Raw genomic sequence first — 26,547 nt, forward strand, 5'->3', positions numbered from 1 at the left:
GTGAATTTACTAAATGCCACCAAATAGTGTTGTATCTCAATAAAAATATATTTGTTGGGTCGGGTGCGGTGGCTCATGCCTATAATCCCAGTGCTTTGGGAGGCGGGCGGATCACGAGGTCAGGAGTTCGAGACCAGCCTGGCCAGCATGGTGAAACCCTGTCTCTACTAAAAATACAAAAATTAGCCAGGTGTGGTGGCATGTGCCTGTAATCCCAGCTACTCGGGAGGCTGAGGCAGGAGCACCACTTGAACCTGGGAGGTGGAGGCTGCAGTGAGCCGAGATTGCACCATTGCACTCCTGCCTGGGCAACAAGAGTGAAACTCCATCTCAAGAAAAAAAAAAGAAAAGAAAAAAACCACACATACACTAGTAGATAAAATCAAATATTCTGTACCCTATAAATATGTACAATTATTATTTGTCAATTAAAAACTCTTAAGCTGGGCACAGTGGCTCATGCCTGTAATCCCAACACTTTGGGAGGTGGAGATGGGAGGCTCTTGAACCCAGGAGTTTGAGGCCAGTTTGGGCAACATAGTGAGACCCCATCTCTACAAACAATTTTAAAATATATTTTTAAAAAACTCTAATACAGTAGTCCCCCTTTATCTGTAATTTTCTTTCTATGTTTTCAGTAACCTGGTGGCCAACCATGGTCCAAAAATATTAAATAGAAAAGTTCAGGAATCGTAAGTTTTTAACAAATCAAAACTAAAAATATTTCTTTTTTTTTTTTTTTTTTTTGAGACGGAGTCTTAACTCAGCCCAGCCTGGAGTGCAGTGGCCGGATCTCAGCTCACTGCAAGCTCCGCCTCCCGAGTTTACGCCATTCTCCTGCCTCAGCCTCCTGTGTAGCTGGGACCACAGGCACCCGCCACCTCGCCCAGCTAGTTTTTTGTACTTTTTAGTAGAGACAGGGTTTCACTGGGTTATCCAGGATGGTCTCGATCTCCTGACCTCATGATCCGCCCGTCTCAGCCTCCCAAAGTGCTGGGATTACAGGCTTGAGCTACCGCGCCCAGCCAAAACTAAAAATATTTCTAAAAAACCAAGAGTAGGCAGCAAAGGGGAAACAACAAAAAACAGAGGAGACAAACAAAAAGGCAAGCCTGAGCACAGTCAGGTGCTACAGAACGATGTTTCGATCCGCTACACATTGCGTATGTGATGGTACAGCCTATGTATGTAGTAGGTTATACCACGTAAGTTTGTGTAATTGTAAGTACACTCTATGATGTTCACACAATAGTGAATTTTTTTTTTTTTTTTTTGAGATGGAGTCTCACTCTGTCTCCCAGGCTGGAGTGAAATGGCACGATTTTGGCTCACTGCAACCTCTGCCTCCCAGGTTCTCCTGCCTCAGCTTCCCAAGTAGCTGGGATTACAGGTGCGCACCACGATGCCTGGCTAATTTTTGTATTTTTAGTAGAGACAGGGTTTCACCATGTTGAGCAGGCTGGTCTCGACCTCCTGACCTCTGGTGATCCACCCATCTTGGCCTCCCAAAGTTCTGGGATTACAGGAGTGAGCCATCATGCCCAGCCAAAATTTTTTAATGATGGATTCTCAGAACATATCCCTGTCATTCAGTGACACATGATTGTAATGCCATCAGTGATTACATTAAATATAAGTGATCTAAAAGAGATTACAAGATTGGATTTTTTTTTTGAGATGGAGTTTCACTCTTGTTGCCCAGGCTGGAGTGCAGTGGTGTGATCTTGGCTCACTACAGCCTCTGCCTCCCGGGTTCAAGCAATTCTCTGCCTCAGCATCCTGAGTAGCTGGGATTACAGGTGCCGGCCACCACACCCGGCTAATTTTTGTATTTTTAGTAGGGACGGGGTTTCACCATCTTGGCCAGACTAGTCTTGAACTCCTGACCTTGTGATCCACCCGCCTCGGCCTCCCAAAGTGCTGGGATTACAGGTGTGAGCCACCGCGCCCGGCCTGTTGTTTATATTTTATCACATTAAAAAAGCAGACGGATGAAAAATGTATTATGCAAACACTAATCAACAGGTAATTTCACTGGCCTTTTAATTGTTTTGGTTTATTTTTTTTGAGACAGGGTCTCACTGTTGCTCAGGCTGAAGTGCTGAGGTACCATCTTGGCTCACTGCAGCCTTGACCTCCTGTGCCCAAAGTGATTCTCCCGCCTCAGCCTCTCAAGTAGCTGGCACTACAGGTGTGTGCCGCCATGCCGGACTAGTTTTATTTTTTGTAGAGATAGGGTCTCACTATGCTGTTCAGACTGACTCGAACTCCCGAGCTCGAGCCATCCTCCCCACTTACCCTCCCAAAGTACTGGGATTACAGACGTGAGCCACTGCACCTGGCTATGCTTCTTAATTTTCCCATTTCGTAAGTTCGATGTGTAATATTGACATTATCATTGAATTTAAAACATTCACTCACTCTTTTTTTTGGTCTCCCTCTGTCACACAGGCTGGAGTGCAGTGGCACAGTCATAGCTCACTGCAGCCTCGGCAGCCTGAACCTCTTGTGTTCAAGGAATCCTCCCGACTCAGCTTCCCGAGTACCACACCTGGCCTTTACGTCGGTTTTTTTTTTTTTTCTTATTAACTCATTAATTATTGAGAAGTCTGTTGCTTTATTTCCAAAATGCGACGATATTAGTCATCTTTTTTTTTTTTTTTTTTTGAGACGGAGTCTCGCTCTGTGCCCCAGGCTGGAGCGCAGTGGCGCAATTTCGGCTCACTGAAAGCTCCACCTCCCAGGTTCACGCCATTCTCCTGCCTCAGCCTCCCGAGTAGCTGTACTAGAGGCACCCGTCACCGTGCCCGGCTAATTTTTTTTGTATTTTTAGTAGAGACGGGGTTTCACCGTGTTAGCCAGGATGGTCTCGATCTCCTGACCTTGTGATCCGCCCGCCTCGGCCTCCCAAAGTGCTGGGATTACAGGCGTGAGCCACCGCGCCCGGCCTATATTAGTCATCTTTGAGTCAGGTGAGTCCCACAAGTTCCCAGCGTCTCCTCGTGGTCTGTGTTAGGGGTCCAGGCTGACTGGGGTTCACTGGTGTCCACTGGGGGCAGCTCTCGTGCCTTCAGCAGTCCCGAGTCTCCTGCTGAGTGTGGGGTCTGGGTCCCCTCCGGGCTAGTGGATGGCCAGGGTGGCGTAGACGCTGGGCTCAGCTGGAGGTTCCCCTTCCTGGGATGGAGGAGGCTCAGTTGCCTCCCGTCTGAGGGTCAAGCTCTGCAGCTGGGCGTAGGTCACATCCTGGGGGTCTTCAGGTGCAGCAGCCTGCAGTGGGGGAGAGTGAGAGGGAAGGAACATGGTGGGGGTGGGGGAGGCCTGGGGGCCTGGAGAGGAAAGGACCAGCCTCAGTGTCCCTCTGCCTGTCCTCTTCCGCCTGTGTGTCCTTTGTGTCCAGGAATTCCTCGGACAGTGGGGAGGGAGGGGAGGCCATTTCTCTCCTAGGTCCGGAGTGTTTCACCTGGGCGTATGTCACTGCCTGGGGGTCTTCATCGTGTGGCCTCTGCTGGAGAAAGACACTGGTGGGGGGTGTCCTTGAGTCCCCCTGACCCCCTGGAGTCAATTTTCCTCACTGTTCTCAGGGTGATCTGATTACATCTCTTTCCTGATGGAATCTCAGGGACGCCCGAAGGCCGTGGAGAGTCTGGCCGCTCCCTCCCTGTGGTTCTGGCCTCTCCTCCTCACTCTGACCTTGCCCATTTGGCTGCAGCCTCACACGGCCTTCCTGCAAGAGCTCGCTGCTGCCTCGGGGCCTTTGCACGGCTGTTTCTTCTGCCTGCAGGGGCTCGTCCATTAGAGGATCCTGTGGCCCCCTCCGTCCAGGCTTCTCAGATGACAGCTGAGCAGACAGCCCTCCCCTTACATTCAGACTGGCCCCACTGCCCCACACTCTGCCCTTTCCCTGGTTTATGTTTCTTACAGCACGTTGCACTGCTGGACACTGCATTTATTTGCATTTTGTCTCCCACCACGAGGTGAGCTCCAGAGGCGGGGGCGGCTCTGCTCCCTGCTGTGTCTGCAGCTCCCACAGGGAGCCCGATCCACAGTGAGCTCCTGGGAACACTGGCTGGATGAATGAATGAAGCGGAGCCCAGGGGACCGGGGTGGTTCATCTATTCCTCATCCTCCTGAGGCCTGGGGAGCGCTCTAACCACCAGACGGCCAAACAGAGGAGGAGGAGCAGGAAGGGGACCCGGGAGGAGGCCCGCGAGGTCCCAGGACAGCAGGAGAGAGTGAGGTCACAGCAGGCGGGAGGCAGCGTGCTGGACAAGGAGGGGTCCACCGTGATGATGCTGAGAACCGGGTGAAGAGGACAGAGAAGTCCTGCAGGATTAGATCTGGCACCAGGAGGCCTTTGGTGCCCGGGACAGGGGTGGGGTCTCACCTGACTGTCCAGCTCCACCCTGTCCTCAGGCTGTGTGTCCTTCACGGCAGCATCTGCAGGGAAACAGCAAGGGCTTCGTCTCCTGGGAAGGATCCCTGAGAGCTCTCAGTCCTGCTGGCCCCTGCCCAGCTCCCACTAGGGCCACTGAGATCCAGGGAGGCCCCACAGTGGGGGGCGAGACCATCTTCCACGGAGCCCCAGACCCTTCCCAGCCCCTCCCTGTTGCTACTGAAATTTTGGGTCTCCCCAGCACCCCCATTTGTCCCTTCTCTTTCTCTTACAGAGGTTTTCTTCCTGGACGTCAGCAGCTGCGCTGGACCTGGGGGAGGACACGGGAGTGTGAGGGGCAGTCTATGGGCTGTGGCGGGTGGGAGTCTGGGGTCTTCAGGCAGAATTACCTCCTCAGCAGGCCCCTGTCCTTGGGCTCTGGCTCCGCAGCCCCTGCAGGACGCTGGAAATCAGTCTTTCTCTGGTCTGGGTGAAGATGGACAGAGTCTCAGCCCTGGGAACATCAGAACCCCCATTCTACACATGCAACTTGAGGGGAAGAAGGAAAACTAAAAATATCCCTGCATAGATGTTTCAAATATTTTATGAGATAGAAAAAACTCCATGAATACTGAAGTTTGTAAATGCGTGCTGACATTACGTTTCCCTGGAACCGGTTTTCTAAACTGACACCCCCGTGTGTTTGAGTTCCCTCTGGCTGGTGCACCCTCCGTCGGCCCATGGGTCCCACAATTCCCTACTCACCCGATATCTTGTGTTTGCTCTGACGCTGACGTCGGAGGACGAGGAAGAGGAGGAGGAAGAGCAGCAGGACGAAGGCCACCGAGACCCCAATCAAAGCCTCCAGGTATCTTCCCAGACCTTGAGCATGATAACGTCAGGAGTGGGAATGATGTCATTGATGTGAGCACCTACTGTGTGCAGGTGCGTGCCAGGTCTTTCCTTCAAGACCTCCAACCCTTACAAGCAGTTGTGCAACATGGAATTGCCGCCCCCACAACCCATTTCACAGATGCACAAACTGAGGCTCAGAGAGGGGAATCGCCTGCCCCAGGACCCCCAGCCGGGAAGCGGCAGAGCTGGGAAGGGAACCCGGGAGTCTGACCCGCAGCCCTTGTTCCCTGCACCAGAGCTGAGCCCCAGAGATGCAGGGAAAGAGCCTGACCGTCCTGAACCACAGCCCTGCTCCCCTCCCCTGCCCCAGGTCACCGTCACTGCTGCAGGTGGGACAGGACAGGCCCCTGCGGAATCGGGTCTGGGAGGCTTCCCTGGGAGGCCTCCTCTCCCAGGAGGTCACAGCTGGGAGTCAGAGCTGAAAGGAACGTTCCCACCCACAGGCCTCTCTCCTTTACACCTGGAGAAACTGAGGCCCAGGCAGGGGAGGGGCCTGTCCACGTCAGCATCTCCAGAGGGGCCTGAACCTAGGACAGAAGCCACGTCTGCCTCCCCTGGACCCTGCCCACCTTCCTCTCAGAGCCCCCACTCACCACTCTGGGGGCTTGACCCTGAGGGGTTGAGGGGCTGGTCCTCAAGGCCTCCTGGGTCAGGACAGAGAGGTGAGAGCTGGGGCTGCCCTGCTCCCCTATATCAGCCTGGCTCCTCCCCCAGGCTGGGCCCCAACACCTCCCTCTGCCTCGAACCCCCTACTCCTCACCAGCCCAGCCTCAGAGTCCCTGGGACACAAGCCTGTCCTTGAGGGGAGGGGAATGGGATCCTTCGGGAGACTCAGACTGCCCTGGGGGAGGCCGCGCTCCCCAAGAGGGCTCAGTGACTCACCAGGTGTGGAGCGCGGCCCTGTGGGTGGGGGGCTGGAGCCCCCTGAGGGTCCTGCAAGGAGCACCGAGGCAGGTGAGGGACTCGGGCCGTCCATGGAGTGCACCCTTCCACTCCCACTCTCCTGCATCCGCCCAGTGGATCCCCTGGAATCATTCCTCTGCCCACCTGGTACCTTCTGCATGCCAGGCAAGGAGAACGGGTGGCCATGCCTAGGAGAAGCTCTGTTGGCCTCTCCCCTCTGAGGGCTGCGGCCCCTCTGGCTAAACCTCCCTCACTCCATCCCAGCTGAGATCTCCGGGGGCCTGGGCCTGAGCTGAGCCTTTGAGCTCAGAGGGGACAGGATCAGGGTCCTCACCTGAGACCACGAGCTCCAGGGGGTCACTGGGATAAGACAGCAGGTGGGGGTTGGAGCTGAGTGAGCTGTAGCACCTGTAGGTCCCCGCGTGGGCTGAGGTCACAGGACCCATGGGGAATTCAGCCTGGTACTGCTGAGCTTGGTGCTCTGATCTCAGATGCAGCGGGGGATGGGCTGCCCCCTCCCTGGTCAGAAGGAAAGTGTGGAACTGCGCCCGTGACTGACACAGCAGGGTCACGTTCTCTCCTGAGGCCACCGTGGGGCCCGGCTGCACCGAGAGGGAGACCACATCATAGAACTGTTCTGGAGAGAAGAAGGATGGGTGAGGGGCTCCCACCTTGATCTGAGCTGAGACCTCCCCAGGCCTCTCTCTGGAACCCTCAGTCTCTCTGTCTCTGGTTTCTCTGAGTCTCCCCCTCCCTGCCCATACCCTGTCTCTCTCCCTTGGTGCCCCCGCCCCTCATCCCGGCCATCACCACCTGGGTTCCCCTGGCAGGGCCTGTGCAGAGCCTGGGTCCCTGACTGAACCCGCTGGGCTCCTCACCTGCTATCAGGATGTCCAGGGGGTCACTGGGGGCCGACCATTCGGAGGAGAGGTTGTGTGCACCGTAGCATCTGTACTGGCCCCCGTGGGAGCCCCTCACAGGGCTCAGGGTGAAGTTGGCCTGGGAGAGCCCAGCCTGGGGCTGCTGACCGGGGCGCTGGAGGAAGTCACGTTCCCCCTCCTTGTACAGAGCAAATCTGTCGTAGCCGACATCAGAGCCACACTGGAGGATCAAGTGCTCTCCAGGGACCACGATGGGGCCCTGCAGGGTCAGGAGGGAGGGCTTCCTAGACACGCCTGGAGGGAAAGAGGAGCCGGGACTCAGAGAGCTGGTTCCTCCCCGCTTCTTCCTTCTCCCGTCCTGGCCCTGCAGGTCTCACTGTCTCTCACTCTGAGTCTCTGACCCCAGGGCCTCCTTCTCACCCGGGGCTGCCTTGGAGTCATTTCCGAGGAGTGGGGTCTCCCTAGCCCTGGCCCCTGTGCCTGATCCTTCCTCCTCTCCCTGAGAGCTGGGACCTCACAGCAAACACACCGGTGCCTTCCTGAGTCCTCCCCTTCCAGGTGAGGGTGGCCGAGGCCTCCTCCTCCCATGTCAGAGCCTCCCCATGGGGTCTCCCTCACGCCTGCAGCCCGTCCGTCCACACATCACTCTGGGTCCTTTCCAGAGTCAGTCACCAGCCAGACTCCCCACAGCCTGTCAGCTGCCCCGAAAGTGGATTAGAGAAGGCCGTGGTCCCTCACCTGAGGCCAGAATCTCCAGGGGGTCACTGGGGTGGGACCACACCTGGGGGGTGTTCCTATAATAGTAATAGCATCTGAACGTCCACCTGTGGCTGGGGGTCACGGGGCCCACAGGGAACAGGGCCTGGAACTGCCCACTGTGGAGCTGCTGTGAGTCCAGGGTCCGGGAGAGCCTGTGTTCTCCTTCCTCAATCAGAACAAAATGCTGATATCCCTCCGGTGAGCCACATCGGAGGGTCACGTTCCCTCCTGAGGCCACCACAGGGCTGGGCAGGGCTGAGAGAGTGGGTTTGCTGTAGGCTCCTAGGAGAGGAGGCACCGTGTTAAATGGGTTCCCACCTCCCGCATCATCCCCAGGGCTGGGCTGTGAGAGGGAGACGCCCCTGAGAGCTGACCCCCTTCCTGAGGGCAGAGCCTGCGGCTGGGACCCCTGAGTGTCCTCTCACCTGTCACCACCAGCTCCAGGGGGTCACTGCGCTCTGACCAGCCTGCAGGGCTGAGATAGTAACAGCGAAATCTCCCTGCATAGCGCTCTGTCATGTATGGGGTGGAGAATCTGGCCTTGTTCTTGGGCTCCAGTGGTTTCTGTCTGTCCCATGGCACTGTGCTTCCCTCTTTATCCAGACGGTACTCCTGGGCCTCCAGGGTCCCCTGACACCAGATGGTCACGGGGCTCCCCCAGATGATCACAGAGCCAGGCTCAGCCCAGAGGGTGGGTTTGGGGAGGGGCCCTGGAAGGAAATCAGAGGCTGCATCCCAAGACGTCCCCACACTCTGATCCCAGCTCCCAGCCCCAGGAACCCCCGTCATTGCCATCAGTCACCCAGAACTGTGGTCTCCTCCCCCAGCTGCCCATGTGTGGCCCCTGTCCCTAGTGAGGAGGAGGGACCTGGGACAGCTGGGGACACACTCACCTGCCTGCACGTGGGTCCTGGTGTCCAGACTCAGCCCTGGAAGAGAGTTCCCTGTGAAGGATTTGCCCCTGAAGCCTGAGCAGACCCTCCTCACCCTGGTGCCTCCTGAGCTTTTGAGGTCTCCTGATGGACCAGGGCTTGTGTGTGGGGTGGGGTCCCTCCAAGACTCGGATCTCCACCTCCCCATCTGGAAATCTCACCGAGGCAGAGCAGGGCTGTGAGGGCGGGGGTCATGGCGTCTCCTCCCAGTGGCCCGGGCTCTGCAGATGGATGAACCCTCGGTGCTGGCAGGACAGAGACACACACAGGGTGTGGCCGCTCAGAGGCTGGGTCCTTCTTGTCATGGGGTTGTCTCATCCTCAGCCCACAGGAAGGGGAACTGCCCTCCCCAGGAGCCTGGCTCTCATTTCCCCAGGGCTGAGGTGGGGGCAGGCACCAGGCTCTCTGCAGACATTTCAGACAGAAATGGGGTCTCCCCGTCCCCGGGCCACTGTCTGCCTGATTTATCTTTATCTCACTGAGGGCCGGGACACAGCAGCAAATAGACCCGGTGACTTCCCCAGTCAGCCCCTTTCAGGCGAGGGTGACCGTGGGCTCCTCTTCCCTCTCAGAGCCTCCCCATGGGGTCTCCCTCCCTCCTTCAGCCCGTCCATCGGCTCAGCCTCGCGGGGTCCTTACCATGGCAGTCGTCTCTCCAGCCCTGGAGATGCTTCAGGGAAGATGCAGGTCCACGCTGCAGCAGACCCAGGTCCGCAGAGACGCACCTGACACCGGGCTGTGCAGCCCAGGCTGAGCTGCGTGTGGCAGTGAGCACAGAGGAGAAATGCAGGGTCTACCGTGGTGACTCACGCCTGGAATCCCAGCACTTCAGGAGGCTGAGGTGGGTGATGGCTTGAGGCCAGGAGCTTCAGATAGTCCTGGACAACATACTGTGATCCTGTCTCTACGGAAAAGAAAAAAGTGAGCTGGGCATGGAGGCTCATGCCTGTGGTCCCTGCTACTCGGGAGGCTGAGGTGGGAGGATCACTTGGGCCTGGGAGACGGAGGCTGCAGGGAGCTATGATCACCCCTCGGCATTCCAGCCTGGTCGACAGAGCAAGATCCTGTCTGAAAAGGAGAAATAGAGGGGATAGAGAAATTTTATATATATATATATGTTTCATTGTAATCTGTAATCTGATTCTGGGGGAGGGGAGCTGATTATTAATTATTATTTATAATAATAATAATTATTAATTATTATTAATTCCTGATTATCATCCAGGGTTTATGTGACCTTGGACATTAATGTCACCTCCAAGTCTGTTGTCATGAACCCCACTCATCACAGTGGCTGTGGGGTCAGTGGTGCCCAGGACACGGGAGGCTCAGCCGTGGTGGATTTCCAGACCAGTTCAGACTGAAGGGTGGGACAGGAGAGGATCCTGGTGTCGGGTTCCACAGTCGAGGAGGATGATTGACGCCCTCACTCAAGAGCCGACATCGGCTGCAAACACCAAGAAGTGCTGCTTGTGATGCATCTGAAATATGCAGATCACCATAGCCACAGACCCAGAAAGAGAAAGAAAAGTTCCCAACATTGAGACGCGTCCCCTGCAATGAAGAGTTCAAAGCTGAGTGGCCACAGGTGTCCGAGACCACCCAGGGTCACTAGGGAGGAGGAGGTTCCCACCTCCGTGTGGGACAGAAGAGGAACCCCGGGTCCTCCCAGGCAGTGAGGGGTCAGGGCTCTGGGTGGGGCTGGAAGCTGTGGCTCCCCCTCCCGTGTGTGTGTGGACAGGCGTTGGGGGGTCTCTGCTCATTCACTGGAGTCCACACTCAGCTCTCAGCCCCTCCCCTGTGTGTGAGAAACAGATTCAGTCCACGGTGCTCAGACATGGGCATCTGCCCCACAGGTGAGTGTGAGGCTGGCGTTGGTCCCATCCCTGCCGGGCACAATCTTGAGCTGACGCTAAGTTTGGGAGAGTGGGGCAGGAGCAGCGGCAACAATCCCCTTCATCAGGCTGATGCCTGGACAGCTGTGGGAGAACCCTTTATGAAAGGCCAGGTGCGCGGGAGGAGAGCCGCCCCACAGGAATGACAACCATATGAGGAACGTTGTCGAAATGCATTAGGTAGACATTGTGAAGCTGAAAAACTATATTAAATTAACACCATTAAAAAGGAATTTATCTGGGCGTGGTAGCTCATGCCTGTAATCCCAGCACTTTGGGAGGCAGATGCGGGCAGATCACTCGAGGCTAGGAGTTCGAGACCAGCCTGGTTAACATGGTGAAACCCCATCTCTAATAAAAATATAAAAAATTATCTAGGCGTGGTGGTGAGTGCCTATAATCCCAGCTATTCGGGAGGCTGAGGCAGTAGAATCTCTTGAACCTGGGAGGTGGAGGCTGCAGTGTGCTGAGATCACGCCAATGCACTTCAGCTGGGACAAGAGGGAAACTGTGGGCCGGGTGCAGTGCCTCACACCTATAATCCCAGCACTTTGGGAGGTTGAGGCGGGCGGATCACCAGGTCAGGAGATCGAGACCATCCTGGCTAACACGCTAAAATCCCGTCTCTACTAAAAATACAAAAATTAGCCGGGCGTTGTGGCGGGCGCCTGTAGTGCCAGCTACTCGGGAGGCCAAGGCAGGGGAATGGTGTGAACCTGGGAGGCGGAGCTTGCAGTGAGCCGAGATTGCACCACTGCACTCCAGCCTGGGTGACAGAGCGAGACTCCGTCTCAAAAAAAAAAAAAAAAGCGAAACTGTGTCTCAAAAAAAAAAAAAAAGTAGTTTACTAGCCGTATATACCTACTATGCAAACATAACAAAATCAGAAACATAATTTAATCCAGGACAAGACAGCTGAAATAGTAAATATATACATTAGGATAAAATGTTCATTAAATTTTCCATACCGTGGCCAGGCGCGGTGGCTCAAGCCTGTAATCCCAGCACTTTGGGAGGCCGAGACGGGTGGATCACGAGGTCAGGAGATCGAGACCATCCTGGCTAACACGGTGAAACCCCGTCTCTACTAAAAATACAAAAAAAACTAGCCGGGCGAGGTGGCAGCGCCTGTAGTCCTAGCTACTCGGGAGGCTGAGGCAGGAGAATGGCGTGAACCCGGGAGGCGGAGCTTGCAGTGAGCTGAGATCCGGCCACTGCACTCCAGCCTGGGCGACAGAGCGAGACTCCGTCTCAAAAAAAAAAAAAAAAAAAAAAAAAAAAATTTTCCATACCGTATCATGGAAAGAACAGAAATTGAACAATAGAAAAGATTAATATATACAGGAAGTGGAATGAGAAGAAAGAACGTGTCTGTCACGGTTTCAGAAAGAAGGAAGAAGGATGTGAGTTCACGATATGCATGAAGAGCTAATGGTTGAAATTTTTATAGAACTGAAGAGAAAACATCAGTTGATAACTAAATTTAATATCTCCATCATGGTAAAGTGAAAAACATGAGGCATCAATTTAAAATAATCCTAAAACTACCAGAGAAAATGTAAATGACCCTTGAATGAATGACAAGCTCATCGGGACTGGAGTTTGAAAAAGCAAACAGCAGCCCCAGAAGATACAGGAGAAACAACCACAAGGGCTTAATTGTGAGGACAGAGTTCTGTGCTGGGCCTAGTTATTACTATTATAAGTATTATTTATTATTATTTATTATTAGTTTTTGAGATGGAATTTCACTCTTGTTGTCCAGCCTGGAGTGCAATGGTGCGATCTTGGCTCACTGCAACCTGGCCTCGTTATTATTAAAGGACTAAGTTTCAGAGTCAGCTCTGGATAAATCCTAAAACACAAGGAGACTCGGGACATTTGTGAGTTGTCAGGTCAGGTGGTGGTCTTATGAGGAATAAGGAGAGCGTTTTCAGTGTCCTTTTATCAGGTACCACGATAACAGAGAGAGAGATTGAGACAGACAGAGAGAGATGGAGAGACAGAGAAGGAGAGAGAGATATTGAGACAGACAGAGAGAGGGAGACACAGAGAAAGAGAGAGAGAGAGACAGAGCGAGGCATCGCTGGAGCTGCAAGGCTGCAGATATGTTTGCATCTGGGCTCTTTCTGAAAGCCATACTAATGATGTAAATCAGGGAGTGGAATAATGAATCCCAAATGGAGAAGATGAGATGCTACTGTGAATAAAATAAATCAACAGTACATTCGAAAAACTAGTAAGCATAGATCTATCTGTAATCTGTGTATATACAAGTATATACATTTCTACTAAGAATCTGAAAGAGCAAGGAAATGGATTCACGTCTCTGGAGCCTCCAGAAAGGAATGCAGCCACGTCATGGCCTTGATTTTGTCCTAAAAGACCTCTTCAGAATTCTGATATTCAGAACTGTGAGATAATGAGTTTGTGTTGCTGAAGCTGCTCAATATGTAGTAATTTGTTATGGCAGCAATAGCAAACCAATACTAACACAAACAGCCTCTGAAAAGAAAAATAGTGGATATTTCATACTTTTAAATCAACAGTCTGTGAAGAAGAGAAAGTTATACACTTTCACTCAACCAACCACATGTCCTTAAAATTTACAAAGCTTCAATTGAGACACAATGGAGGATTTGAAGAAATACTGATCAGACTTTGATAGATTAAGTGAACAAAATATTTGTGAAAGTTGAATGGCACGAATGTTCAATCTGATGCTTATATATGATGTTTCGATTGTTTATGTTTTATGTAAGTTTGTATAGAAACATTTCTGGAATATACATATAACAACAAAGTGGGAAAGTGTATTTCTTTATATATTTATTTTTGAAACAAGGTCTCTCTCTGTTGCTCCATCTGAAATACAATGGCACTATCCCAGCTCACTGCAGCCTCGACCTCCCCAGGCCTAGGTGGATCTCCCACAACCATCTCCTGAGTAGCTGGGACTACAGGATCATGCCACCTTGCCCAGCTAAATTGTTTTAATATGTATTTTTTGTAGAGACGTGGTTTCGCTATGTTGCCCAGGCTGGTCTCAAACTCCTGGGCTCACGGGATCTGGCCACCTTGGCCTTCCAAAGTGTTGGGATTACTGGTGTGAGCCACCGTGTGAGGCCAGGAATACTTACTTATGAAAACATATTGATCAAAAGTATCTATCTTTTTTTTTTTTTTTGAAACGAAGTCTTGCTCTGTTGCCAGGCTGGAGCACAGTGGCGCGATCTCGGCTCACTGCAATCTCTGCCTTCTGGGTTCAAGCGATTCTCCTGCCTCAGCCTCCTGAGTAGCTAGGATTACAGGTGCATGCCACCACATCCAGATAATTTTTTTGTATTTTTAGTAGAGACAGGGTTTCACCATGTTGGCCCGGATGGTCTCGATCTCCGGACTTCATGATCTGCCCACCTTAGCTTCCCAAAGTGGTGGGATTACAGGTGTGAGCCACTGTGCCCGGCCATATCTATCATTTTTAGACAACAAAGTAAGCATCCAAACTGTTACTACAGGTAACGTTTCCTGATTAGAAATTCCATTAAATTAGCAGCCAACAATAAGAAGACATTTGGAGAAAAAGCAATACTTTGGAAACAAATAGCATTCTAAATATTGATGGGTTTTGGCTGGGTGTGGTGGCTCATGCCTGTAATCCCAGCACTTTGGGAGGCTGAGGCAGGTGGATCATTTGAGGTCAGGACTTTGAGACCAGCCTGGCCAACATGGTGAAACTCTGTCTCTACTGAAAATGCAAAAATTATTTGAGTTTGGTGGCACACACCTGTATTTTCAATGACTCGGGAGGCTGAGACAGGAGATTCACTTGAACCTGGGAAGTGGAAGTTGCAGTGAGCTGAGATCATGCCACTGCACTCTAGCCTAGGCAAGAAAGACTCCACTGCAAAAACAAAAACAAATATTCATGGGTTATAGTTTCACACAACATTAAACTGATAGAACATTAACAAAAAAAAGTCAATGAAATTATAACATATGAACATCTGCGGGATGTAAAGTAAGAGAGTGAGAGAGAGAGAGAGCACAACAATTACCAAACCAAGTTGGAAAGAAGCACCACTACCAGTCCTACAGACATAAAAGGACTAGTGAACCAAAACTAGAAATCTATGCTAAGATGTTCTACAACTTACATTTAATAGAAAATATCTTGGGCCGGGCGCGGTGGCTCAAGCCTGTAATCCCAGCACTTTGGGAGGCCAAGACGGGCGGATCACGAGGTGAGGAGATCGAGACCATCCTGGCTAACACGGTGAAACCCCGTCTCTACTAAAAAATACAAAAAACTAGCCGGGCGTGGTGGTGGGCGCCTGTAGTCCCAGCTACTCGGGAGGCTGAGGCAGGAGAATGGCGGGAACCCGGGAGGCGGAGCTTGTAGTGAGCTGAGATCCGGCCACTGCACTCCAGCCTGGGCGGCAGAGCGAGACTCCGTCTCAAAAAAAAAAAAAAAAAAAAAAAAAAAAAGAAAATATCTTGAAGTATACAAACTACCAAAATTTACTCAAGAACAAATATATAGTGTAACATTTCCTATTTTTATTAAAGAAATTCAACTGGCTGGGTGCAGTGGCTCACACCTTTTTTTTTTTTTTTTTTTTTTTGAGACGGAGTCTTGCTCTGTAGCCCAGGCTGGAGTGCAGTGGCCGGATCTCAGCTCACTGCAAGCTCCGCCTCCCGGGTTTACGCCATTCTCCTGCCTCAGCCTCCGGAGTAGCTGGGACTACAAGCGCCCGCCACCTCGCCCGGCTAGTTTTTTGTATTTTTAGTAGAGACGGGGTTTCACGGTGTTAGCCAGGATGGTCTCGATCTCCTGACCTCGTGATCCGCCTGTCTCGGCCTCCCAAAGTGCTGGGATTACAGGCTTGAGCCACCGCGCCCGGCCTCACACCTTTAATTCTAGCACTTTGGGAGGCTGAGGCGGGCAGATCACCTGAGGTCAGGAATTCAAGACCAATCTGGCTAACATGGTGAAATCCTGCCTCTACTAAAAATACAAAAATTAGCCAGGCGAGGTGGCACATGTCTGTAATCCCAGCTACTCAAGAGGGTGAGGCAAGAGAACCATTTGAACCCGAGATGCGGAGGTTGCAGTGAGCTGAGATCACACCCCTGAATTCTAGCCTAGGTGACAGAGGGAGACTCCGTCAAAAAAAAAAAAAAAAAATTCAACCTACATTCAGAAATCTTTCCATAGGGAAATCTGGCCTGAATGGGTACACTGTTGATTTCTACCAAATATTTGAGAAAGTAATAATAACATGGAAAATCTAGAGGAAGTGAACAAATTCCTAGACACACATAACCTACCATGATTGAACTGGGAAGAAATCTGAATAGACCAATAACAAGTAACACAATGGAAGCTGTAATGAAAAGTCTCCCAGTAAAGAAAAGCCTGGGACCTGATGGATTCACTGCTGAATTCTACAAAACATTCAAAGAATAAATAAAATCAATGCTACTCAAACTATTCTGAGTAATAGAGGAGGGAATACTTCCAAACTCATTCTACAAGGCCATATCACCCTAATACTAAAAGTACACAAAGGCACATCAAAACAAGAAAACTACAGGCAAGATCTCTGATGAATATTGATGCAAAAATCCTCAACAAAATACTAGCAAACCAAATTCAACAATATATGAGAAACATCATTCAACATGATCAGGTGGGATTTAATCCCTGGGATGCAAGGATCGTTCAACATACGCAAATCAATTAATGTAATACATCATAACAACAGAATGAAGGATAAAAACCATATGATCCTTTCAATTGATGCTGAAAAAGTACTTAGTAAATTTCAACATCCCTTACGATAAAAACCCTTAAAAAACTGGGGATAGTTGAAACATACCTCAACATAATAAAAGCTATATATGACAGACCCACAGCTAGTATTATGCAGAATGGGGAAAAACTGAAAGCATTTCTTCTTAGACCTGGAACGTGACAAAGATGCCACTGTCACCACTGTTACTCAACATAGCACTGGAAGTTCTAGCTAGAGCAATCAGACAAGAGAAAGACATAAGGGGCATTCAAATTGGGAAAGAAGAAATCAAATTATCATTGTTTGCAGATGATATGATCTTATCTTTGGAAATATCTAAAGACTTCACAGGAAAACTATTAGAACTGATAAATTCAGTTAGGTTGCAGAATACAAAATCAACATTTAGAAATCAGAAGCATTTCTAGCCAAGCACAGTGGCTTACGCCTGTAATCCCAGCACTTTGGGAGGCTGAGGCAGGTGGATCACGAGGTCAGGTGTTCAAGCCCAGCCTGGCCAACATGGTGAAACCCCGTCTATACTAAAAATATAAAAATTAGCCAGGTACAGTGGTGGGCACCTGTAATCCCAGCTACTTGGGAGGCTGAGGCAGCAGAATCACTTGAACACAGGGGGCAGAGGTTGCAGTGAGCCAAGATCATGCCACTGCACTCCAGCCTGGGCAACAGAGCGAGACTCCATCAAAAAAAAAAAAAAAGAAATCAGAAGTATTTCTATATATCAACAGTCAACAACCTGAAAAAGAATAAAAGCTCATCTCATTTACAATATCCAGATGTAAAATTAAATACCTAGGAAATGACTTAACCAAAGAAGTAAAAGATCACTATAATGAAAACTATAAAACACTGATGAAAGAAATTGAAGAGGACACCACAAAATGGAAAAATATTCCACGTTCATGGATTGGAAGAACCAATATTGTTAGAATGTCCATAGTACCCAAAGCAATCTACAGATTAAATGCAATGCACATCAAATACCAATGACATTCTTCCCACAAATAGAAAAAACAATCCTAAAATGTATGAATCACAAAAGACCCAGAATAATCAAAGCTATCCTAAGCAAAAATAATAAAACTGGAGGCATAACATTACCTGATTTCAAATTATACTACAGAGCTATAGCAACCAAAACAGCATGGTAGTGGTATAAAAGCAGACACATATGTCAATGGAATGGAACAGAGACCCCAGACACAAATCCATACACCAACAGTGTATGGATTTCAACAAAGGTGCCAAGAGTATACACTGGCAAAAGACAGTCTCTTCAATAAATGGTGCTGGGAAAACTCAATATTCATACTCAGAAAAAGGAAACCAGACCCCCATCTTTTGCCACATACAAAAATCAAATCAAAGTGGATTAAAGACTTAAATCTAAGACCTCAAATTGTGAAATGACTACAAGAAAACTGGGGGAAATCTCCGGGATGTTGGTCTGGGCAAAATTTTTTTGAGCAATACCCCAGAAGCACAGGCAACCAAAGCAAAAACGGACAAATGGGGTCAAATCAAGTTAAGAAGCTGCAGAGCAAAGATACAATTAACAAACATTCCCACGGAATGGGAGAAAATATTTGCAAACCCCCATCTGACAAGGAATCCCTAATAACTAGAAGAAATAAGGAGCTCAAAAGACTCTATACGAAGAAATCTAATATTTCAATCAAAAAATGGGCAAATATTTGAATAACCATTTCTCAAAAGAAACAGATGGCAAAGAGGCATATGAAAAGGTGCTCAATATCACTGATCATTAGAGAAACGCAAATCAAAACTACAATGATACTATCTCATTCCAGTTAAAATGACTTATATCCAAAAGACAGGGAATAACAAATACTGGCGAGAATGTGGAAAACAGGGAATCCTTGTATACTGTTGGTGGGAATCTAGATTAATACAACCAGTATGGAGAAGTTTGGAGGTTCCTCAAAAAACTAAAGCTAGAGGTACCGTATGATCCAGTAATCCCACTGATGGGCATATACTCAAAAGAAAGAAAATCAGTCTATCAAAGAGATATCTGCACTCCTATGTTGCCCAAGCTGGAGCACAGTGGTGCGATTTTAGCTCACTGCAACCTTCGCCTCCCGGGTTCAAGTGATTCTTCTGCCTCAGCCTCCTGGGTAGCTAGGATTACAGGCGCCTGCCACCACGCCTGGCTAATTTTTGTATTTTTAGTAGAGATGAGGTTTTGCCACGTTGACCATGCCAATCTCCAACTCCTGGCCTCAAGTGATCCCCCCGCCTCAGCCTCCCAAACTGCTGGGATTTCAGGCATGGGCCACCGTGCCCGGCCAATATATTTACTTCTATTTACTATGCTAGGAGTTCTAATAGAAGAGAACAGAAACATATTTCAATGTGTAACGACCCCTAATGATTCAGCTTTGATGGTAAATATAAATCCATCACCACATGGCAGTCTTACCTGCGCGTCTTGTCTCATCCTTGTCTTATTAGGATGCGAGTGATACTGGATTCAGATCCTGTCCTCTTCCAGCATGACTGCATCTTTATTTACCTAATCACATCTCTAAGGACCCTGTTTCTGCATGAGTTCACACTCACAGGTAAGGGGGTTAAGGTGCCAACATGTCCTTTTGGGGTTACAATGCAACCCATGACACCCATCATGGTTGTGTCCACTGCGGAGCCTCCGTCAGTGCCCAGTGAGTGATCTACGCTGCCCATAATTCTCCCTACCGGCTCTTCTACTGTGATAAAGAAAATAAAAAGAAGAGGGTACAGTTGGCCGGGGGCGGTGGCCACGCCTGTAATCTCAGCACTTTGGGAGGCCGAGGAGGGTGGATCACTTGAGACCGGCCTGGCCAACATGGTGAAACCTTATCTCTCCTCAGAAACAACAACAACAACAACAACAAATTAGCCAGGCATCCTGACACACGCCTGTAATCCCAGCTACTCTGGAGGTCGAGGCAGGAGAATCACTTGAATCCGGGAAGCAGAGGTTGCAGTGAGCGGAAGAAAGAAAAGGGCAAAGGGGCTTGAGGGCGGGAGGCTGGGGGAGCTGCCCGGAGCGGGCGCCGCTGCCATGTTGGGTCTGAAGCGAGGTAGGAGGCGGCGTGCGGAAGCGGCGTGCGGGAGGCGGCGTGCGGGCGCCGCCGCCATGTTGGGTCTGAGGCGAAGGAGGAGCTGCGGGCGCCGCCGCCATGTTGGGTCTGAGGCGAAGGAGGAGCTGGCGTGCTCAGCGGGCGTGAGGAGCGGGCGGCAGCGGTGTGGGATCTGTCTCTGCGAGCAGGCAGGAGCAGCGGCGGCCCCGGCGCCATTGAGCGGGAGCACCCTTAACATCAGCAAGCATCAGCCTCAGTCCAAGGTGGAGATCCACTACGAGGGCATCCTCTACACCATGACACCGAACACTCCCCCGCAGCCCTCGCCAAAGTTCGGTCCTTTGGTCCAGAAGACAGACCGCCAGATGGTCCAGTACCGCCACAAGATGGAGTCTTTGACTCCGTTGTATTCCGTGGGAGTGACATGAAAGACCTCTCACTGTTTGCGAGCCACCGAAACCGAAACCACGGTGTTCTTTGCCTCAAGACCCAGCTATCGTGCAGTTCTCACTAGGCTCATCGACTTCTTCATTCCAGTCCATGGGTTCTTACGGGCCTTTCGGCATGATGCCCATATCCAGCCAGTTCAGTCCACGTTCCTTAGTGGGGCAGCATTTGGTGCTGTTGGTGTTGCTGGAAGCTCTTTGACCTCCTTTGGAATAGAAATATCAAACAGTGGTACCTTGCCCCAAAGTAGTGTGGTTGGTTCTTTCTTTACACAGGATACAAGATCTCTAAAAACACAATTATCTCAGGGTTGTTCAAGCGCTCAGTTCCACCCTTTGAGAAAAAGCCCAACCATGGAACAAGCAGTGCAGACGCCTGGGCCTGCTTACCTGCTCCAGCACCTGTTGGGAGAAGGAGTCCTGTGTCAACCAGGCCTGTGCCATCCACCAGCCAAAAAGCAATAGAGAATCAGGAGCACAGGTGAGCTGAAGCACACAACGTTCCAAGGCCAGAAAATGAGCAACTCAGAAATGATAACAAGAGACAAGTAGCTCCAGGTGCTCCTTCAGCGCCAAGAAGAGGGCGTGGGGGTCGTCAGGGTGGCAGGGGAAGATTTGGTATTCGGCGAGATGGGCCAATGAAACTTGAGAAAGACTTTGAGTTTGAAAGTCCAAATGCACAATTCAACAAGGAAGAGATTGGCAGAGAGTTTCATAATAAATTAAAAGAAGATAAACTTGAGAAACGGGAGAAGCGTGGAAATGGTGAAGATAAAGGAGACTCAGGAGTTGATACCCAGAACAGTGATGGACATGCTGATGAAGAAGATCCACCTGGACGTAAGTGCTATTATAACCAAACTAAATCCTTCTTTGATAATATTTCTTGTGATGACAATAGAGAACAGAGACCAACCTGGGCTGAAGGAAGATTAAATGCTGAAACATTTGGAATCCCACTTTGTCCAAACCGTGGCCGTGGAGGATACAGAGGCAGAGGAGGTCTTGGTTTCTGTGGTGACAGAGGGCGTGGTTGTGGCAGAGGTGGTACCTTGACCACAGTGGATTCACCGTGGTGGATTCAGAGCAGGTTGTGGGGACTGGGAGTTTGCACATTTTGAATATAGGAAAAACACAGCTTTTGGCCCCTAAAAGGTCTGAATTGATGGTACTGCTTTCTGAAAGAAAGACAACAAAGCTGCTGCATAGTCTACAAACAAATCTCTGAAAATAGGTGAATTTCTAGCTCTTCGTGGTCCCGGAAATTGATTTCAGTCTTTGAGAAGAATGAAGAAGTGAATTCGCTGTACGTTTGCCTCCAGCACTGGGTTTTTGTTTTTTGTTTGTTTTTCTGTTTAATTTCAGAGATAAAATGCAGTCAGTTTTTGGGGGAGGAAGGCTTATCTTAAGAATGAGGATCAACTATATTTGGAATAACAGAAGGTTAAGTAATTTCTTCTGTATAGTTAAACTAAAGCAGTAATTCAGTGGGACTTATAAGTATTGTTTCATCACCTAAAGTTTTTTTTTTTTTTTTTAAATCACTGAATTGTATGTGGTAATTGCAGGTTGCCTGCAGATAGGGCCGTGATACTGTTCTGAGCCAAGGAGGGTATGTGTGTGTGTATCTTCCTTCTCCTTTCTTTTGGGGAATCTTGTCATATGAAGTAGCTTATTTCGTCAGTTAATTAGGGTGCTGGATGGTAGAGAATTTTGTCAGTCAACTATATACACACGGTAAATACTGTTTCTTAGGCAAACAACTTTTTATATAGTTGTAAAATTCCTTTATATTCCATTGCCAAAGAAACATTAAAAACTTTGTACAGCTGTATACCAAGCAACTATTTTTTTTTTTAATAAACATTTTAAAGTTAGCAAAAAAAAAGAAGAAAAGGGAAAGGGCAAAGTGATCACTTTTGGCATAAGGTAACCCTTATTTTCTTCCCTGGTGGTAATTTCCCACCAGACAGATCATCTCACCCCAAATCACCTAAAGGTGCAGGCCCAGGATGTGCTTATCTCCCCAGTGGGTCACCTGGAAGCGTGGGGATGCGGGCTGTTGATGACACGCTCCTTTCCTTTACCAGCCCGTAGGTCCTACCTCTGAAAAGACATAGCATTTTCAATTGCAGAGCTCATTATAGAAAAATAAATAAGAACAAAAATATTAAAAGAAAAAGACATAGCATCATTTATGTTCATTCTTATGAATATGTATATTGTCTACAGCTATCTATATCCCTGTTTTATATCTATGTCTATTACACCATCAGAGAGCACGTAAAGTGCAGAGTCTCATCCATAAACCGTTTCTTGCATCTACTGTAAGAGGCCATTCTGATGCTCTGTCAGCCCCAGCAGCACCCAACCACTACATGGCACGCATCCTATCTCAGGTCATCCCCAGGATATCACGTGGCCCTGTTCTCATTGCCCCACTGATTTCATGTGCATGTAGGTCCCTCGATCTGAGATTAAGTCATGAGATGCTCCATTTAACAGGTGGGAGACTCCGCTTCCTGGTGGAGAGCGGCAATGAGCTCAGAGGAACCTGTCTCAGCGCCAGCATCCATCCCGGTCAGGAGGATTTGCTGCCCCCTCCTGGTTGAATGCGCATCATGTTGTCAAGCGGCCACCAGATAACTCGCTGGTCCACTCAAAGGCATCACATCCAGAACACTCTGCTGCTGGTCAGAGGTGAGACTGTCAGCGATAGTGGTGGCTACTTGGTCCTTGGTGAGAGGGAGTCGCTGGTGTTGGTTCCATGCATGTCCTTTTTTTCTTTGATTCCTTTTTTTAAAAAAATTTTTTGAGATGGAATTTCACTCTGTCGCCCAGGCTGGAGTGCAGTGGCGCGATCTTGGCTTACTACAACCTCTGTCCCCTGATTCTCCTGCCTCAGCCTCCTGAGTAGCTGGGATTACAGGCACCTTCCACCACACCTGGCTGATTTTTGTATTTTCAGTAGGGACAGGATTTCGCCATATTGGCCAGGCTAGTCTTGAACTCCTGACCTCAGGTAATCTGCCCACCTTGACCTCCCAAAGTGCTGGGATTACAGGCGTGAGTCACCGCGCCTGGCAGCGTGTCCTTTTTTTCTTGCTCCGTGGCCTTGACACTCATGGGCCCTGCAGAATGCACTGGGACTGCTGAAACAGTCGGCTGAAGCTCGCCGCATTAACCAAGTCATCAGCGGATCCTTAGGTCCCCTAACCCCAGCTGTGGGTGCTCCTGCTTGCTTCTCAGGAGAGGCTCCTGGTCGAGAGCAGGCGTTTCTCCTATCCTCCTCCAGCCTCAGTCTCGGGCAGTTTCTGTGTGCTTGGGCCTTGAGGGTGGGCCTGTCTCCAGGTTTCTGTCCCCGCTCCTCATGGCAGCTGCATTCTACTGGGTAGATTTGTTTGGTGGGGAGGGGTTTTCTGTCCCTATTCCAAATATTCCAAATGTGCATATCTCTAATGGTATTTGTCTAGGATCACCGTCCAGGATTGTTCTCTGCACTCCTCCTATGGTAGAGGGATTTTATGATCCACTTTCTTCCAGCCACAATGAGTCATTACCTGGGATCTGAGGTGGGCAGAATTATCTGAGCCTTTTCCAATGGCTTATGTCTTTTCCTCCATGTGAGAGAAGCACCTGTGTGGGAAATGAGATTTCAGGCCATGCACAGTGGAAGCTCTTTCTGTCTGATCACCAATGTGGGGTCTCCATCTTGCTCCCAGTCAGTCTTGTGAATGCTCAGTTGAGACCCATGGGAAAGAACTTGCGGGTGAGTACACAGTGCCCCCCGTCTTAGGTCCCCAGGTGTGTCTCAATCTCTGGGGAAGCAGAAAACATTGACTCCCCGCATTCACTGTTAGCTGAAGTCCCCCCTCAGTGTGTACAGCAGCCTCCCACCCTTATGAGTTCTGCCTCCGTGGAACCAGTCATGATGCGCCCCCCTTCTTGGCATTCAGGTTACTCAGCTGCTCCTAGAGCTCAGGTGTCTGATGGTCTCAGGAGAAGCTTCCACGATGGAGCTGAACTGAGTTTTCCTCTCTGTTAGGGCTGTGGCGAAACTCTCCAGCTTCCCAAACCCTGGGCAGAGACCTGGATATAGATTAAGTATTTGTTTATTTACTTATGGGATAGAATTCACACCATTTTAAGGTGAGAAATCAGTGTTTTTTGGCGCAATCACCACCTCTATCTAATTCCAGATCATTTCCATGACCCGAGAAAGCCCCCGAGTCGTCATCCAAATTGTCCTCATCCCTCAGCTTAAGAATCAGGAACACACCTTCTGTTTCTATGGATTTGCATACTCTGGATATTTCTTATAAATGGAATCATATAAAGTGTGTCTTGTTTTGTGTCATTTTTCACAATAGGTAAATAGAGAAAACAACCCCAGTGTTTAGCAATTGGTGGATGCATAATCAAAATGTGAACTATCAAGGCGGGCTCCCGCCTGTAATCCCAGCACTTTGGGAGGCTGAGGCAGGTGAATTGCAAGACAAAACACGTCCCTTCCGCCTATGAGCCTGTAAAACTAAAAGCAAGTTAGTTACTTTCTAGATACAATAGGGGTACGGGTATTGGGTAAATACAGCTGTTCCAAATGGAAGAATTTGGCCAAAACAAAGGCCAAACAAAAACAGGGTATGTGGTAGCCCCAAATCTAGCAGGACAGTCCAATCTTAAAGGTCCAAAATGATCTCCTTTGACTCCATGTCTCACATCTGGGTCATGCTGCTGCAGGAGGTGGGTTCCCATGGTCTTGGGCATCCAGGATCCCTAAAATCCCCATGTCTCCATCTGACTGTCCCTTAGACATGGCTCTATGATTTAGTGTTTTGCAGGGCATGCTCCTCCCGTAACAAGTGCAGTGGGTCACTCAGGACTGAGCACTCACAGGCAGAGCCATCGACAGAGAGCTGCAGCATCTTCAGGTCCCATCACCAGCCCCAAGACCCAGAGGGAAGCTGGCCTGAATGCCCCACTGTGTCTCTGCACCCCAGTGAGCCAGTGTCCAGGGGCCTCCCCTTCCTGGTTAGAAGGCACAGGTCAAATGAGCTTCCAGAGTTGCAGAACAAGGTCACGTTCTCTCCAGGCTTACTCACTGGGGGCACAGCTGGGCTGAGAGGGAAGGTTTCTTGTCGACATCTGGAGAGAAAAGAGTTTTTGACTGCAGAGCACAAGACATGCTTACACTGTGCACAGGGCGGGAACAAAGTATTTTTTTTCTTTGTACTGAGGAGTACTCTGCATGTCTGCTGGCATCTATCTTCATCTCTGTTTTATCTGTAGGATCCTGACTGATTGTGTGTGTGTGTGTGTGTGTGTGTGTGTGTGTGTTGTAAGTGTGTCTGCCTGGCTGGCTGCCAGTCATAGGCTTTGTTTTCCTTGACTGGCTTTCTTTCTGCCCGTGTCTCTGTGCCTTACTGAGGAAGAAGTGTGTGAAGAAGTATGTGAAGTTTGTTCATCGTGTGTGAAGAAGATGCTTATGTGTCCCTAGCAGCCGTATAAGATTTGGGCTTCTTCTGGAACATGAAACTGTTGACTTTGAGTTCCTCAGAAAACAGTGCTGGCCTTGCACTTCCTATCCTGAAACTCCAATTCTTATTTCCTACCCTCATGCATGGAAAAGTGCTAGAATCTCCATAGGATCTGCAAGACCTCTATAGAATCTCCAGGGGACCTCCACAGGACCTCCACAGAATCTCAATAGGGCCTCCATGGGACCTCCATAGGATTTTAATAGGACCTCCATAGGTTCTCCATAGGACCCCCACAGGACCTCCATAGAATCTCCATGGGACCTCTACAGGACCTCCATAGAATCTCCATAAGACCTCCATGGAACCTCCATAGGTTCTCCATAGGATCTCCACAGGACCTCCACAGAATCTCAATAGGACCTCCATGTGACCTCCATAGGATCTTCATAGGACTTTCATAGGACCTCCATAGTTTCTCCATAGGACCTCCACAGGACCTCCATAGAATCTCAGTAGGACCTCCACGGGACCTCCATAGGATCTCCATAAGACATCCACAGGACCTCCATAGGTTCTCCACAGGGCCTCCATAGGACCTCCACAGGACCTCCATGGGATCTTCATAGGATATCCATAGGTTCTTCATAAGATCTCCATAGAGTTGTTGTCACATGATCTGCCACTGCAGGGACCAACCAGCATCCCCTACACCCTGAAATGCTGGAAAGGACCGCTTGGTGATAGTGGTTATGGATTTCCTACAGGAGGATGTGTGAAACCACGTTCCTGGGCAACTCTGCAGAGTTCCAATCTCAATTCAAATCCTCCAGGGGCCAGGCTGGAGTGGGTGTCTGGTGTGTCGCTGTGCCTCATTGCACAGAATGGGGGCTTCTGCAGTGTTAATGGGAAACCTTCCCAGAGATAGAGGCAGGGATTGGAGTTATGCTGCCACAATCCATGAAATATTAACTGAGGAAACTGGCTAAGCTTGGACTGTAGTGTTGGACAGGAGACAATGATAAGAAGCGCTCTGGGATAGAATGGTGTGGATTTGTTCAT

At 49.7% G+C, this 26,547-nt stretch overlaps 1 protein-coding gene, 2 long non-coding RNA genes and 1 pseudogene across 32 annotated transcripts in view; 3 read left to right on the plus strand and 1 right to left on the minus strand.

The window, feature by feature from the left end:
- Positions 1-2,034: 2,034 nt before the first annotated feature.
- The window catches only part of LOC102126376 (leukocyte immunoglobulin-like receptor subfamily B member 3), a 33,769-nt gene continuing 9,256 nt past the window's right edge, over positions 2,035-26,547 (minus strand). Inside the window, exons 1-14 of one of the 30 annotated variants that reach the window (XM_065535959.2) lie at positions 8,924-9,036; positions 8,724-8,759; positions 8,256-8,540; positions 7,810-8,112; positions 7,069-7,365; positions 6,525-6,827; positions 6,170-6,220; positions 5,881-5,931; positions 5,138-5,254; positions 4,783-4,858; positions 4,666-4,703; positions 4,385-4,437; positions 3,347-3,502; positions 2,601-3,267 (exon numbers count right to left, since the gene is read on the minus strand). In XM_065535959.2, coding sequence (XP_065392031.1) covers positions 3,121-3,267; positions 3,347-3,502; positions 4,385-4,437; positions 4,666-4,703; positions 4,783-4,858; positions 5,138-5,254; positions 5,881-5,931; positions 6,170-6,220; positions 6,525-6,827; positions 7,069-7,365; positions 7,810-8,112; positions 8,256-8,540; positions 8,724-8,759; positions 8,924-8,957 — 1,947 coding nt within the window. In that variant the 5' untranslated portion in view covers positions 8,958-9,036 and the 3' untranslated portion in view covers positions 2,601-3,120. Of the gene's footprint in view, positions 3,506-4,384; positions 4,438-4,665; positions 4,704-4,782; positions 4,887-5,137; positions 5,255-5,880; positions 5,932-6,047; positions 6,221-6,524; positions 6,828-7,068; positions 7,366-7,809; positions 8,113-8,255; positions 8,541-8,723; positions 8,760-8,923; positions 9,037-26,547 lie in introns of those variants that run through there. The other 29 variants (XM_065535960.2, XM_065535961.2, XM_074024662.1 and 26 more) reach the window with 29 other exon arrangements.
- On the plus strand, positions 3,840-5,017 carry LOC141409146 (uncharacterized). The gene is made up of 2 exons (XR_012427990.1): positions 3,840-3,974; positions 4,668-5,017. It is a non-coding gene; the product is annotated as an uncharacterized lncRNA (long non-coding RNA).
- On the plus strand, positions 5,731-7,629 carry LOC123570368 (uncharacterized). Its single transcript, XR_010583477.2, has 3 exons — positions 5,731-5,949; positions 6,682-6,846; positions 7,478-7,629. It is a non-coding gene; the product is annotated as an uncharacterized lncRNA (long non-coding RNA).
- LOC102135917 (protein LSM14 homolog A pseudogene) lies at positions 19,430-21,287 on the plus strand (annotated as a pseudogene).

Source organism: Macaca fascicularis, chromosome 19 (assembly GCF_037993035.2).
Source record: "Macaca fascicularis isolate 582-1 chromosome 19, T2T-MFA8v1.1".
Classification (NCBI taxonomy): Eukaryota; Metazoa; Chordata; class Mammalia; order Primates; family Cercopithecidae; genus Macaca; species Macaca fascicularis.